Raw genomic sequence first — 16,303 nt, forward strand, 5'->3', positions numbered from 1 at the left:
GGGTGAGGGTTTGGAAGAAGGTGGTGTAAAACGGGTAGATACAAAGAGTTTGACATTTCACCATACACAATCACTAAATAAGCATTCCACATTGTGCAATCAACATTTTTGCCCCTTCCGTTAACACCAATGCTCAACACGCTAACACCATGATACCACAGTGTGTTCCACAATTAATCTTGCTTAGCCTGGTTTAGAAAGGAGTATTAGCATTTCTTTTATACACATTCTAATCAATAAGCACTGCAATCGAGATGATGGAGCTAAGAGAAATGTTTCAACATACCGCACCAAGAGCTGGCATTCCTCATACAGAAGTATTCTCTGGCACCTGATGTAAGAACCAACACTTTTGATGTCACAAAGTACCACCTTGTTCTTGGACTCTCCAGCCATGGCATTTGAAGACTTCACCTCATCAAGCCATTTAAAGAAATTGCACTGGTTTGCTTTGGGGGCATCACAGGTAAAGAAAAATCGACCCTAAGAAGGAGAAAACCAAAAAAGTTAGGAGTAAATGAGAGAAGGTCTATTAGATATCATGCTACCAATGGTGCTTTAAATAAAACTGTTGTCACCACAATATATATCAGCAAAGGGCTTTGAAATATTTATCTTCTAATATAAAATATCAAATGTCAATGATTAAAATACAATAAAAACAACCTGGTCAAAAATGGAACAGTTTAAAGACATGAAATAAACTATGCATTTCTGGCACCTCTCCATATATTCATCAACTTTTATAGCAGGTTTATAGCATTCATTTGTTCTTGCTTATCTACTTAGTAGATGGTTTGCTACCAACGAAACTGTGTATGCACTCCCCAACTGAAGTGGAGCAAAGTGTTACTGACCTTTAACAAAGGTTCTTCTGTGTTGTTATTCTCCATAATTTGACATGCTTGGCGGAATAATTCCACTGGCATTGTTAGTGATTGCTTTAACACCCGAGTTGCCACTCAGAGTAATTAAGGACAAAGGGCAAAATGTGCTAACACTGGATTTGCACAAAGTGGTTGCAAAATTGAGCACCAACTGTTTGGCAAATCCAATAAGATTTTGCGAATTGACATATGTATTAGGTCGCTTCACAAAATCTCCGTAAGGAGTGGGTCGCAGTTTGGCCGACCACCATATCAATAAAGTAAAATATTTTCTTTTTTAAACGCAGCCCGTTTTCTCAAAGAAAAAAGTTATTTCTAAAAATAAGTTTGTTTCACAGCTAGCAGTGGTCTCATGGACCACTGCCTACTCCCCAACACACTTTTTTAACATTCACAAGAGAACCCCATCCATTTAAAAATAACAACTTTTCAATAGTTTACGACCAAAATTGCAGTTGCGAATTTTTTATATCAGAAACACATGATATTGGAGCACACAAGAGAATGTACAATTATAAATTCATTTAGCACGCAAGTCAGTGGTGGTCAGTGTTCCTTAGTTCAATAATTCATTAGGTTTCGGTACATAAAATCATTCATACAGTGTGGGCTAGGGGTTTGGGCGGACCGGAATAACAGGCGTGGAGGCCGGATGTAGTGAGCTATGTCTTAGCTTTCTTTATTGTCACACACACAGTCGGGGTTTGTGGAAGGTAGAGAAAACAGAGGATTGAAGAAGGAAGGGTTCTTGGATGCAGTCGTCAGGGAGGAAAGGTCTGGGATGAGTTCTGGCTGTACGTCTTCTTCTTCTTTGCTGTTGGTCCGGTGGCCCTCGGAGTTAAAGGGAGAGAGAACAGGGCAATTAGTCCTCCACTTTGGACTCTGAATACTGTCACCAACACCCGGTTCGTGGTAGGGAAAAAGCGAGAGTGAGGAGGGTTCAGAAGGGGCGGAGGTGGGAAAGAGTACGAGCGGGAAGGAAGAGGGTGTAATCAGTGAGGGTTCCGGTGTGGGGTTCTCTACGTACAGTGTCTCGGGTAGTACTCTATATACAGTGCTCCTAGGAGTGCTATACAGTGAGGGGATGCTCTATATACACAAATATACAGGTCCACCTGGGAGCCAGGAGACAGGGTACTCACATGCCCCGCCGCAACTCTTCTCCGAGTTGCGGCCGCTCTCCAGCCACCTCCTGGGGACTCCACCAGTCCTCGCTCCAGACCTCCTCGTCCTCGCCTCCGGTCTTCTCTTCTCCTGTGCGTCCGCTATCTCCGTCCTCTGCCTTCGGTTCTCTGTATGCTGTCTCCTGCCACGAGTCCGCCGTCAGGAACGCTCCTCCTTCACCGCAGTCGCCTTTTCCGGGTTCCGGGCCGGGATCGTAGGCGGGACTTCCGGGGTCAGCGTCAGGTCCTTCCGGTCTTCCGTCTATCGCGATTGGTTCCTGCACGGGAAGAGAAAGGGGAGGAGACCGTGTTGCCAGGGACGCTGTAGGATCGCTATCGGAGCCCAGAGAGTTCGTACTGAGCCATCGCCCAAGGGGGGTAGGGGACGGTTCCGTTCCACATCCCTTTCCCCTAGCAATCTTTCTACTAGGGTTTGTTGGGGGAGGGTAACGGGACAAGTAGTCTGCATTTCCCTGCTCCACCCCTTTTCGATGTAGGGTTTTAAACCTGTAGGGTTGTAGGGTAAGGAACCATCGCAGAACACGGTCATTGTGTCCTTTGTTTCTCGCCATCCATTATAATGGCGCATGGTCCGTATACAAGGTGAATTCGCGTCCGTCCAGATAATATCGTAGGCTTTCCACTGCCCACTTAATAGCCAAGGCCTCCTTTTCGATCACCGCATAATTCAGCTCCCTGGGAAAGAGTTTCCGGCTAAGGTAGAGGATTGGTCTTTCGTCACCATTTCTGTCTTTCTGGGATAGTACGGCCCCTATACCCTGATCCGAAGCATCAGTTTGAAGGATAAATGGCCTAGTGTAGTCGGGGCTAACAAGGACGGGTTCGGAGACAAGTGACTGCTTAAGTCGGGTGAAGGCTTGAAGCAACACTGGTGTTGGATGGCGTAAGGCCTCTTCGGCCTTCGTGGCCTTTTTGAGGAGGTCGGTTAAGAGAGCAGCGGTCTGGGAGAAGTTGGGAATGAACCTCCTGTAGTAGCCCAGGAGGCCCAGAAAAGCCTGTAATTCTTTGCGTGTCTGTGGAAAGGGGATGGACTGTATGGCAGTTATTTTTTTGTTCTGTGGTCTGATGACTCCTTCGCCTAGTAAAAACCCCAGATATTTCACTGTTTGGGCGGCCAGGGTGGTCTTGGAAGGGTTTATGGTGAACCCATGGCCCCCCAGAGAGGAAATTACTTTCTGTAAATGGTGTAGGTGTTGATCCCAATCGTCGCTATAGATGATAATGTCATCTAGGTAGGCCCCTGCATATTGGGAATGGGGTTGTAGGACCTGATTCATGGCCCTCTGAAAGGTGGCGGGAGCACCGTGAAGCCCAAAGGGCATTACCTTAAATTGAAACAGGCCGTCGGGTGTTGAAAAGGCGGTTTTCTTTTTATCCTCCGTGCGGAGGGGGATTTGCCAATAACCCTTGCATAGGTCAAGGGTACTGATGTACTTGGCCTTGCCTATGCGTTCCACCATTTCATCCACACGGGGCAACGGGTATGTGTCAAAACAGGAGATCTTGTTGACCTCCCGGAAGTCTATACAAAATTGTACGGAGCCATCCGGCTTCGGTACCAAAACAATAGGGGAATTCCAATTGCTCATGGACGGCTCTATGATGCCCATTTTCAGCATCATGTCAGTTTCCTCCTTAATAACCGCCCGGCGAGCCTCTGGAACTCGATAGGGACGTTGTCTCACGGTTTTTCCAGGATCGGTTAGGATAGCGTGTTCTATGACCGTGGTATGGCCTGGTAGGGAGGAAAATACCTGTTGTAGGGAGGTCAAGGCTGTTCGAAGGTCTTCTTTTTGTGGTTCCCGTAATTCAGGATCAAAACAGACCTCGTAAGGGAGGGGTGTTTGGGTTGTGACACTGGACAGAACAGGCCGGGGTCCTTCCCATTTTTTAAAGAGATTTACATGGTAAATCTGGGTGACACCTCGTTTAGGGTCTAGTTCTATTTCGTAGGTCACTGGGGTTACCTGTCGTAGGACAACAAAAGGGCCCTGCCACTGACCCAGTAGTTTGTGGTCGGAAGACGGTAGGAGGAGGAGTACGAGATTACCAGGGACGAAGGAACAGGGCTTAGTTCCTTTGTCATATTGACGTTTCTGGGAGGTTTGAGCCGTTGTTGGCCTCCTGCCCAACCCACACACTGCAGGAACGAGGAATAGTCCAGTCCACTTCCCCGGCTCACCAACCACTCACTGAATAACACATATGAGTAAGCTGCTGACCCAGAAAAGAGGGTGGAAATCAAAAGGTAACCAAACCTTCCACCCTTGTAACGTGCTTTATAAGGAACACCCGCCTCCTTCTTCTGCACCTGCATAAAAGGGAAACACAATGTACACCCTACTGTAATTATTCAGTCCCCAATCCTACCTCTGATACATAAGACCATTATCCAATAATAACCATTGCACATACACTTACCAGAAGCGTGAGCAGGATTAGCTTCAAGGAGTTGTCAGCCATAAGAAACTGTTAACCTAAGATAACCTCTCTTAGGCGTCTTACACATAGACTGAACGTTTTTGTAAGGGTGTGTGGTTTGGTCAAATTCGGGAAATACAGGGTAAAAAAAACACACCAACCTTTTCAGGCATGTAAAAAACCCCTGCCTAACTTGTTCTTTAGAATGGGGCTAGATAACTGCGAGGACCCGTTGTCTCATCCGCTCTGTCGTACTCGGGAGAGAAAACAAACCCAGCCGGGTTGCTCTCGCGGAATGGACGGAAACGTCACTTCCGCGTATAATGATGCGGACGGGTTGCGCTCTAGCAACAAAGTATCGCGTCTCCGCGCTCGTACAACCGTGAAATTCACCGCGTCTCCGAAACAGGAGAGCAGCGAAACTGGCAACCAACCAACAGGAGCCCCTGAATGGTGGCGTAAGTTGCACCAAACGGACAAAGAATACAAAAAAGGGGGGTGGGGGCGGGAAACTACACCTAAAGGACACTAACTGACTTCTAACTAAAAGGGGAACTCGCTAAGGAAAGGGGCAGGCAGGTAAGGGAGATACTACAAACAAGGCACTAAGACAAGGACTTAAGCAAGGATAGGGGAATAAGTTGAAATAAACTGGGAAATCTCCAAGTCTTTACACGAGCCCGTGAAAAGACAGCAGCAGTCAACAGGAAACACAGGAGCCAGGATGCAGGAACCCACAGGTAGCAATAACAAGCATTGACATAAGGGTAGGACTCCTTTTTATACTACCGGTGTGTCATGTGATGGTTTTTTGACATGGTCAGCAAAAGAGGACTGGGGACCAGATCCTAACAGCTGTCAAAAGGTTTTGTCGCACGATTTCCCTCATTTGTCCCAAGTGTGTTTTTAAATTAGCAACATATTCCGGGAGGGGTTTGGTGCGGTCGGGCTCGGCCTCCCGGGCTTCTCGTGCCATGTCCAACAGGGTTCGGGGAGCCCGCCCATATAACAGTTCGTAGGGGGAGAAACCAGTGCTGCTTTGGACCTTGCAGCGGATTGCAAACAAGGCTAGGGGTAGCATCTCTTCCCATCTTTTACTTTCTAAGGCTAACAGTTTCTTTAGGGTGGTTTTTAGTGTGGCATTGTAGCGCTCGACTAGTCCATCGGTCTGGGGGTGGTAAGCAGAGGTCCTTATCTGTTTGACGCCGAGCTGGGAACATACTTGTTTCATGAGGGAGGAGACAAAGGGGGTCCCTTGATCGGTTAGGATCTCTCGAGGGAAACCTACACGTGAGAATATCGAGATAAGTGCTTTGGCAATGTTCTGGGTGGTAGGCTGGCGCATGGGGACTGCCTCAGGGAAACGAGTGGCATAATCGACCAAGACAAGGGCGTATCGACACCCACTTCTAGAGGGAAGCAGGGGGCCTATGAGGTCCATGCCGACTCGACTGAAGGGAACGTCTATGAGGGGCATGGGTTGGAGGGGTACTCGAGGAGGGCGATATCGGCTGTTTTTCTGGCAGACAGGGCACTCCTGGCAGTATCGTTTTATCTGCTGATATACCCCCGGCCAATAGAACCGGTCGAGGATGGATTGTCCTGTTTTTACATCTCCGAAGTGTCCCCCTAACAAGTGGCTGTGGGCCAGGAACAGCACCTTCTCCTGAAATGGGCCAGGGATTAACAACTGTGAGGCCTGCTGAGGTCCGCCCTTTTTGTACAATAGTCCATTCCGTTTAAAGAAGTATGGACCTACTTGAAGAGGGTCTTCGTTATCCAGAGCACGGCTCCATGCGTTCTGTAATGTGGGGTCTTCCTGTTGAGCCGCCCGGAATTCCCTATCGGTTTCCCAGGGATGGTCATTCAGCTGTATTGGATATGCGGTAGCGTGATTTCGTTTCTCCTTCTTTTTCTGACTCTTGGTCTTGTAGGGCTTAACGGGCATCTCCGTGCTTGTACTGGTCTGGGGGAATGGTGCTTCTGCCCACCATTTCTCCAGTGAGTCGGTTGTTTTCTGGAGGAGGTGAGGGAGTCCACTGTAATCACTACCCAGGATTACTTGTTCCGGCAAATTGGGAACCAAACCTACGGTCAGTAGGCTTCCTTGATCTGTATGATGTTGTACCCGTACCCTGGCGGTGGGATAACTCTTGGTGTCGCCGTGTACGCATTGGATGGCAACCGTACCGGTCACCGGTCCTATGCGGGTCGGAATCTCCTGTGGGCGTAATACGCTTTGCCGGCACCCCGAATCGGCAAGAGCCCTTAGTGGTTGTCCGTCAATCCTCACCGGACAGTGAAAGCGAGGAGGATCCAACTCCGACGTATCACAAACAAGGTTGCGAACCAGTCCTACCTCCATAGGTTCCTCTTTCTGCGGGCATACTCGAGCAATATGACCATAACCCCCACAATGATAGCACTGAGGTCCAGGGGGCGGTTGTCGGGGTAGGACCGGATAGGGAAAAAGGGGGACAGGGTCTGGTTTTCTGGGTAGGGACGGCCTTTGGGGTCGGATGTGATTGGCATGATGGCCTCGGGGTAGGTGTTCTTCTTTTATCTTCTGGTTCTCCTGGGCACGGCTGAAGGCACTGGCAATTTCCACCGCCGTATCCAGCGTCAGGCGGGCGTGTTGGCGTACCCACTTCTGGGTGGAGGGGTGTAAGGAAGCCAGAAATTGTTCTAAATATATTTTCGCTAGAATGTCTTCTTTGGAGGAGGTGGCGGGCTTCAGCCAGCGATTAGCCAGATCCTGAATACGGAATGAGAGAGCCCTGGGATTCTCCTGTGGCCTTTCCTTTGCTTGTCGGAGACGAATCCTGTATGTTTCCTCGTCGATCCCCAGAAGCTCTAGAATACAGGTCTTTATATCATTATACGGGGTTTGTCCCTGGATGTTGGCTTGCTGGTAGGCCGCCTGTAATTCACCGGTAAGCAGGGGACCCAGATAGTGGCCCCAACGGTCAAGTGGCCAAGCAGCAGCTTGGGCCAGGCGCTCAAAGTTTGTAAAGAAGAAGTCCGGGTCTTCCCCCGGGACATACTTCTGCAGTACCACCGACGGAAGGGAGGTGACTGGTCTCTGTTGTTCCCACACATCGGTTAATTTTCCCAAGGCCTGGTCTTGCGCTGTGCCTTGGCCTTTCAGGACGTCATGTAACTGCCCCCGATCCTCTGCTGCAGTCTTAAGGAATTGTTCCATGAGCTTCCCCATCTGCTCCTGGGATTCAGCCAGCTTTTTTACTGCCGCCTCCATGCTTCCGGTGTATCCCACTTCTGACACCAACTGTGGGCTAGGGGTTTGGGCGGACCGGAATAACAGGCGTGGAGGCCGGATGTAGTGAGCTATGTCTTAGCTTTCTTTATTGTCACACACACAGTCGGGGTTTGTGGAAGGTAGAGAAAACAGAGGATTGAAGAAGGAAGGGTTCTTGGATGCAGTCGTCAGGGAGGAAAGGTCCGGGATGAGTTCTGGCTGTACGTCTTCTTCTTCTTTGCTGTTGGTCCGGTGGCCCTCGGAGTTAGAGGGAGAGAGAACAGGGCAATTAGTCCTCCACTTTGGACTCTGAATACTGTCACCAACACCCGGTTCGTGGTAGGGAAAAAGCGAGAGTGAGGAGGGTTCGGAAGGGGCGGAGGTGGGAAAGAGTACGAGCGGGAAGGAAGAGGGTGTAATCAGTGAGGGTTCCGGTGTGGGGTTCTCTGCGTACAGTGTCTCGGGTAGTACTCTATATACAGTGCTCCTAGGAGTGCTATACAGTGAGGGGATGCTCTATATACACAAATATACAGGTCCACCTGGGAGCCAGGAGAAAGGGTACTCACATGCCCCGCCGCAACTCTTCTCCGAGTTGCGGCCGCTCTCCAGCCACCTCCTGGGGACTCCACCAGTCCTCGCTCCAGATCTCCTCGTCCTCGTCTCCGGTCTTCTCTTCTCCTGTGCGTCCGCTATCTCCGTCCTCTGCCTTCGGTTCTCTGTATGCTGTCTCCTGCCACGAGTCCGCCGTCAGGAACGCTCCTCCTTCACCGCAGTCGCCTTTTCCGGGTTCCGGGCCGGGATCGTAGGCGGGACTTCCGGGGTCAGCGTCAGGTCCTTCCGGTCTTCCCTCTATCGCGATTGGTTCCTGCACGGGAAGAGAAAGGGGAGGAGACCGTGTTGCCAGGGACGCTGTAGGATCGCTATCGGAGCCCAGAGAGTTCGTACTGAGCCATCGCCCAAGGGGGGTAGGGGACGGTTCCGTTCCACATACAGAAAGAAGCAAACACATGTTTTAATTGTGAAGACTGTAATGTAATCACAATAATGCGTTTATGAACACTGCACTTCTAAAAACTATCAATACCCGAATAAAAATTCTTCAGTTATTCTGAAACAGTCAATGTTGTAGTAGGGATTCTAGAACAGGTGCATCAAGTCATGAAAAACAATGCCAGTGCATATGTGCACAGTGACAGAATAAGAATACCAGTTTATTTTGAACCTACAATTTACCTTCACCTGTGACCGAGAAAGAAGAAAGATGTTTAAGCATAGTTGGCCTAACTGCATTCACCAAAACATGCCTGAGTGGAAAGTTCCAGAGAACTACTCCTGTATAATATTTACTGATATTTCCAGAAAACCATGAGAGGTGTAAATCAAGAGGTGTAAATCAGGTCAGAAATTGTGCAAAGAAATTAGGTGGGTATAAGTAAAACAATTTTGAACCGCTGAAATTCTTTTTACATTACATTAGATTAATACTGAACAAAGTTGATTCGTTTTCCATTTAGAGCTCTGGGAAAGTCAGTAGAATAACTATGTACATTTAAATACAATAAAATATTTGCACAGAGACATAGCACAATCCCCAAAGACCTTTCCAGCAGAATCTTATGCTGCTATAATAGCTACTTCTAACAAGTATTTGCAGACACAACGGTGCATACAAAATGCTCAAAAAGAGACACTGTTAATTTGGATTTAAAAAAAAAAAGAGTTCGTTAACCTTAAGAAATCCATATTCTGTGTAGATTTTATATATTTCAAATATCCCCAGCATCCGTGCTGGGACTCCGGATATTTTTGCAAGCAGCACCAGGGTGGACAAAGATATCAAGACAAGCACTTCAGCTATGCGAAGGCCAGCCTGGAAGTGACACCACTGAAGAGCTATATGGGCACTCTGAATCTGCTCATTGTGTTCATTTGATGAGGTCTGCCTACACCATTAAAGAAACATTCCAAGTAAAGAGTGAGGTCGTGTGCTGGGCTTGGAGAATCTGAAATGGGGGTGCAGTATTCACGAGTACCTTATTACCGTAATTGATATTTTTATACAGCAGTTTCTTCCTTATTCCAAAAAGTCCTGCAACATTGAAAAAATAATTTTGAATGCTCAGAGAAGCTATTAATTTCTACCAGAAAATATTCTGGACACCCAAATATCTAAATAGCCTCTGTCCCATAATTAGAAACTAAGCGATAGTATTTAGTGAAAATATACAATGAGGAGCAGGTTTTCACCCTGCCATTATCAAGCATCAGATTTGAAATTTAAACAGCGAACATCTAACTTCAGGTGCCACTTTTTGACTCCCCACAATACATCAGCGGCGGCTCCTCCGTTATGACTGTGGAGCGTCGTCTTCCTGCAAGCAGCAGCTGCAAAACTTGAAAAATAAAACAGTAATACAGCAGGTTTATTATCATTTTATTTTTCTTTCCTGGCCAAGTCTTGGGGGCGGGGCCTAATCCATGATCATCATGGAGGAGGAGCGGTAGGTGCCTTGCTATCAGTGCGCACATGGGATTGGCCGGCCGTCTGAGGACGGCAAACCGACATGCGCACTGAGCTGTCTCCAACCCGAGCTGCTTTACCAGGTTGGAAACAGCAGGCACAGGCTCCAAGTCTCTCTGTGAGGCAAATGGAGGGCACTCAGGCCAATCATGACGCTGCTCTAAGGCTGCCAGCAGCATGAAAGCAGCGTTAGGGTTTGCCACAGGGGAGTCTGAGAGCATGTGCTACAGTGGGGCCAGAAAAGCAGCGATGCGGTAGGCTCTCAGCAAGTTTTTTTTGGGGGTGTTTTCAATGTCCCCCCCAACCTGTACCCACGCCGCCACTTTGCACAGACACCACCCGTGACTGCAATACCTCCCGCTAGACACCATGTAATGCTGCTGGCCTTTGTCTCCCCCTCTAAATGTAATGAATTAAGGCTAGTCTCAAATCAATTTGTGAATTTTCTAAGCCAGGGAGTACAAATTCCAGAAGCAGAAGAGCAGACCCAGATGAAATTCTGCAAATAATACTGGAAAAAGAAAAGTATGCTTTATTGTTTGTAAAAACGTATATATCAAAAAGACTATGGGCCAGATTTAGGTCGCCCAATACAGGTCGGTAACGGACGAAATTACCGAATTTCGGCCGTTACCGACCGGTATTGGGCTGTTTAGATGTAGGTGGCATTTATTTAGGATTTGGTATTTTACCGAATCAGTAATTTAAGGATTCGGTAAAATACCAAATTCTTAACATATTGATTCGGTAAATTACCGAATCCAGGATGTAGGGAGCACTGAAGTTGGTTCATTGCTCAGTTAAGGATTGTTATTTACCACCAACTACAAGTTGGTGGTAAATAATGAAAACCTTTAAAAAAATCTTTTTTTTTGCTTTTCCTACAGTGCGATGTGGCAGACATACATGCCATGTATGTGTGCCACATGTGCACCCATACACAATTGAGGGGTGCAACAGGGTGTCAAAGTGACACCCTGCCACCCTTCAATGTTTTTTCCCTTTTACCGAATCGGTATTTACCGAATCAGTAATTGCTATTCATTCCTATGGGCCTCCAGGCCCATAGGAATGATTGGCAATTACCGAATCGGAAAATAGTGATTTGGTAATTACCGAAACGTACAGATTCGGTAATTTTTAACGAAAAAATACCTACATCCCATTTACCTATTCTTAAATACCGAATCGGTATGATTCAGTATTTAAGAATAGGTAAATTGAGATGACCTACATCTGGCCCTATATATGGTAAGTCAGCTATCAGTGGAATGGGAAACCTAAAAAAATAGCTCTTCGTTATTCACAATGGAAGCCCAAAAAAGTTGACATGTCATGCAGATTTATATAGCGCACTGTCACCTGGGAAAACATACTGCCAGTGAACTCTAGCCTGGGGACTAGTGGGACTATTTAAAAAGCCAGGTCTTCAGCTTTTTGCAAAATTCAAGAAGAGAGGAGGAGGTTCTTGTGTGCAGGCGATTGCATGTTTTAGGAGTGACATAGGAGAAGGCGTGACAGACAGAGATAGTTTTCTGTATGCGTGGGATTCGTGCAAGTAGAAATCCGGGGCGAACAGAGGCGTCAGGAAGGTTTGTGAAAGGAGATTGTAACCAGGACGGGTGGCCCCCGCCCCCTGTGCCCCGGAGTGTAGCGGAGGAGGCGAGAGCAGCATCGGAGGAGAAGGCGAGAACAATCACGAAGGTCGGGATGGAGGACGCCCAGGCAGAGGAGGAGAATTCAGAGCGTCGAGAGGCCGGAGTCCGAAGGAGAGCAGCGGGGTCAACGGAGCCAGGAGGCCAACGATTTCACGCATCGCCCAGCCGCTCCCCTGGAGGGGCGTGGCTAACCGAGGTGCGTGACCGGATAGTGGGTTGGGTTGGTAAAAAGGGTAGAGGTATCCCGTAGCCCTAATTAAAACCCCGGTACTCACGTCATTCACTGCCCTACACTTCCCCGAGCACCAAGGTTGTCCTCACCCCCTTTCCCTAGGACTGTCGTTTGTGTAAGCTTGTACCTGATACTCCCTCTCTTGTGTCTTCCCCTTCGGCGGAGCCTGGGTCATCACGGAACCCGAGGAAGGAAGAAGGAGGAGGAGCCCGACTCGACGACGGGAAGAAGGTGTGCTCCGAAAGTGCTGGCGTGAAAGAAGCCGATCCCCGAGAAGAGCCGCGGTCAGGAAGACCTGTACAGACCGTTTGTTCCACCAAATAAAACCTGGTTTGAACATCACTAAGACACGTCTCCTGCCTTTCCCTACCCCGCCGGTTACAGAGATGCAATTCTTGAAGAATGCTGGGCCAGTGTTATGCAGTGCCTTGCAAGTGTAGGCAAGGAATTTGATTTGCGCTTGTTTGTGTATATGGTTCCAGCGGAGCTCCTTCAGGTGTTTTTTGATATGCGAGAAGTGCGGGAGGTTGGGTGATTCTGGCCAAAGAATTCCGAATGGCATGCAGCCTTCGGGTGACCTTTCTTGTTGATCCCAGCATAGAGGGTTTTCCCGTAGTCCAGCTTGCTTGTGACCAGGGCGTGGGTGACAGTTTTCCAGGACCTGGTTAGGAGCCAATATAAAAATCTTTCACAGCATCTTCAGAGTATGGAAGCATGAGTTAGTGACGGGGTTGACTAGACCAGTCATGTTAAGTTTGCGCTCAATGATGATCCTGTGGTTCTTGGCATAAGGGTAGATATTGGTACCAGGTGGAGTGCCACATTGAAGTGCTCTTCCTGAACATGAAGATTTAGGTCTTGTTGTTGCTAAACATTAGACAGCTGGTCATCTTTCAGTGGGCGATTTCAGTCATGCAGGCCTGAACTTGATCAGGGCACTAGGTATCTTGTCTGTGAGGGAGAGAATGGGTTGTGAGTAATCAGCATAGGAGATGACTATTTCGTGAGAACGGTTGATGCTGGCTACAGCGAATAAGTGTGCATTGAAGAGGGTCAGTTCAGATAGGAACCTTGAAAACATTGCAGATGAGGTTGTGGCGTCCAAGGTGTACAGTGCCAGGTTGACTGACTCCTTCCGGTCAGGAAGGAGCAGTTATTGAATTGCATGTCCATGGATTCCAATGTTGTGTATGCGCTGAATGAGGATGGGGTGAGAGGCTGTGGAGCGGTTGAGGAGGATGAGGACTGCTGTGTCGCCTCTGTCCATAGTGAAGCAGGTATAATCCATGGCAGAGATGAGGACAGTTTTGTACTTTGGCTGGGTCTGAAACTAGACTGAATGGTGTCAAGGAGTTGGTGGTCGTACTCGGTGAGGCGCCTGTTGATGATTTTCTTTAAGATCTTGTCCATGAATAGTAGCAGGGAGATCGGTCTGTAGTTGGCGAGCTTTGAAGGGTCTGCAGAGGGTTTCTCAGCAGACAGCCGCGTGTTTCTAAGCATCTGGGAGGTTGCAGAACAGGTGGAAGCATTCAGAATGGGAATGAGCATGGCGATGAGGGGTTGCAGGCCTCTGGAGTCTGCATGAGGGAGGAGGGTCAGATGGGGCACCTAAGTGGATGGACTTGATGGAGAGTAAAAATTTAAAGACGATTGCCTCCATCAATTCTCGCTATAAAATGAGATTTACAATACTAGTCAAAGTCAAAGCCAAAAAGTACTTTATTCGGCAGCCAAGAGCCATAAAAGCAAACAGCTTTAAAAAGAAACGTCATTAAAATACATTTTATACATAAAACTTAGGTCACATAAAAGTATCTACACAGAGGAATTCAAAGGCATTCGGCGTTACTATTTCATCGGTCACATATAAACCTACAAAGAGTACATCAAATAAAGTGAAACAGTGCTAGGCATTAGGCCAGAAGCTATAGGCATTATCTCATAGAGTGCACATTATTATAGTTTGGGAAAGCATGTTTGCACTGGCTGATGAAACAAGGTGGCTACTGTGGTGAAGACTTTTTTCTATGTCTGATGGCCCCTATTAGAAAACTTGCCACCCCAAATCAGACCATGGGAGAGGATAACATTTGAAGATAGAAAAGAGCAGACCTGACTTGAACAAATTGACGATCTCTAAGTAATGGTAAAATATGTTTTCTGGCACAGAAAATCAAAGTGGAGAGTATCCTGCTCTAAAAAATATTCATAGGGGCAGGGTTTTAGTGAGCCAGGTTTCGAGTAACCTTGGGGAAATGCCAAAAGCCAGGGAACCAGGTTCAGACAAAATCTGGTCAGAACAAAATGATGATATGCTTAGTTAACATAGGATAGATATGGCTGCATCTGTGGGCCCAAGCTCAATGTGGCAAACCTTCTCACCGAAAGCTTGGCTAGTTCCATCTCCTCCCTAAGCCCCTGCCACTTGTCCAAAAACTGCTGTTTGAAATCTCGAATAGCAGTCTTGCCCAGGAACCCGGTGCTCAGGAACAAGTAAGGACAGCCGAGCCATCTAGTCTGTTCCATTATGTATTTCAACCAGGGAATGTCTAACACCCCCTCCAATGCATGCAATCAGTAATTATAAGTTGGTTTAAGTTGGGGTTCAGACTTGGCCAGATTCTCAGCCAGCGCAACAGCGGTGTGACGGGGATCTGATCCGAAATATAACCCACCCCCAATTCCTTATGTAAATTAAAAACAGGGGTTGCAGTGGGGGCCGCAAGGAGTTTAGGCATTAAATTGTTCTCAGCCCCCTGAATTCCCTTCACATCTATGTAGCCCCAAATGTCACACCCATACGTGGCCATTGTGATACATTTTGTGTTATAGACATTCAATAGTGCGGGCAGGGGTTTTGGCCCAATCTTTTAGCAAAATCCAGGGTGGCCCCTGCTGCTCTAAGATATTCTTTTTAAGTAATCGTTGAGAGAACCACGATCCTCGTTCGTCAAATAGTACCCCTAAGTATGGAAACGTGGACACTTTGGTTAGTTAGGCCCCTTTGCAATAAAACTTGGCCTTAGCCGCCTTTCGGGGACCTATGGTCGTTAGTATATGACTTCTTAAAATTTGTGGTTAGATCTAATGAGTCCATAAAGGCTATAAAGCTAGTTAAAAGTTGTTGAAGGCCAAATGCGGTTCTGGCCAGTAGAACTGCATCATTGGCACACAGGAGTGTAGGGATCATCTTGTAGCTAGCTCTTGGTATGTCTTTGCAACTGGATATTCGGGAGTCTCCCAGTTTGTTAATGTGTAGTGTGAACAGCAAAGGGGCCAAGAAGCACCCCTGCCGGACTCCCCTTCTTACCTGCCAGAAGTCTGTCAGACTCCCGTCTGCGTTGTACCTTACCGCTGCCGTGATATTTTCATGGGCAGTGTATGAGAAAGAGACCAGTTCAACATCTAACCCAGATTGCGTAAGACCAACCACAGCTTAGACCTATTAACATAGTCAAAGGCAGAAGGTTAGATTCATGAAAGCCAGATGTAAAACTCCCCTCTTAGCGATGGTATTCTTCTGAACCACTAAAGGCAGGTTACTGCTTTGGTCCAGAGTCCCTTTTCCCGGCCTGAAGCCATACTGCATATTGGAAATAATGTTAACATGATCAAGCCAAACTGTTAGGCAATCCAATATTACTTTCCCCAAAATTTTAGCAGCTGAATCTAAGAGGGAAATCGGTCTATAGCGTGCAGGGTCATCCTGGGCACCCTTTTTAAAAATGGGGATGATAACCGCCTTTGCCCATGATGAGGGAAAGCCACAGGAGCAGGTAGCCTTAAAAACATGAGTTAAAATTTTGGCCCAGACTTTGGGATCGGCCTTTTAAAGGTCCGCTGGTACCCCATCTGGGCCAGGGTCCTTTCCTCCAGATCTTGAAGTACTAGCTTTTTAAACCTCGTCTATGCTGAAATAGATGGGAATGCTTGCTGGGCCGGGAGTTATTTGTACTTCGGGGTCTTCTAGATTTACGTCGCTATAGATGTTATCAAAATGCTGTACCCAGATGAAAAAAGAGGAGTGTTGACAACTTACCAGAATCTGGTACTGTCAGCTAGGGCGCTAGCTTGGCTGAGCGCCTTCCAAGCCTGCTCCCTTATTGGCTTCTTCCTTACCTGAACTGCAAGTTTATAGTCC

The 16,303-nt window shown here is 47.6% G+C and overlaps 1 protein-coding gene across 1 annotated transcript in view; it reads right to left on the reverse strand.

Annotated features, from left to right (window-relative positions):
* Positions 1 to 286: 286 nt before the first annotated feature.
* LOC147667214 (5'-3' DNA helicase ZGRF1-like) overlaps positions 287 to 16,303 on the reverse strand; it is a gene marked incomplete at its 3' end in the record, with an annotated part of 340,063 nt that continues 324,046 nt past the window's right edge. Inside the window, exon 16 of the mRNA XM_086948844.1 lies at positions 287 to 483. Within this exon, the coding sequence (XP_086804970.1) occupies positions 287 to 483 (197 nt within the window). The remainder of the gene's footprint in view (positions 484 to 16,303) is intronic.

The sequence above is a fragment of the Lissotriton vulgaris genome, unplaced genomic scaffold (genome assembly GCF_964263255.1).
Source record: "Lissotriton vulgaris unplaced genomic scaffold, aLisVul1.2 SCAFFOLD_1138, whole genome shotgun sequence".
NCBI lineage: Eukaryota > Metazoa > Chordata > Amphibia > Caudata > Salamandridae > Lissotriton > Lissotriton vulgaris.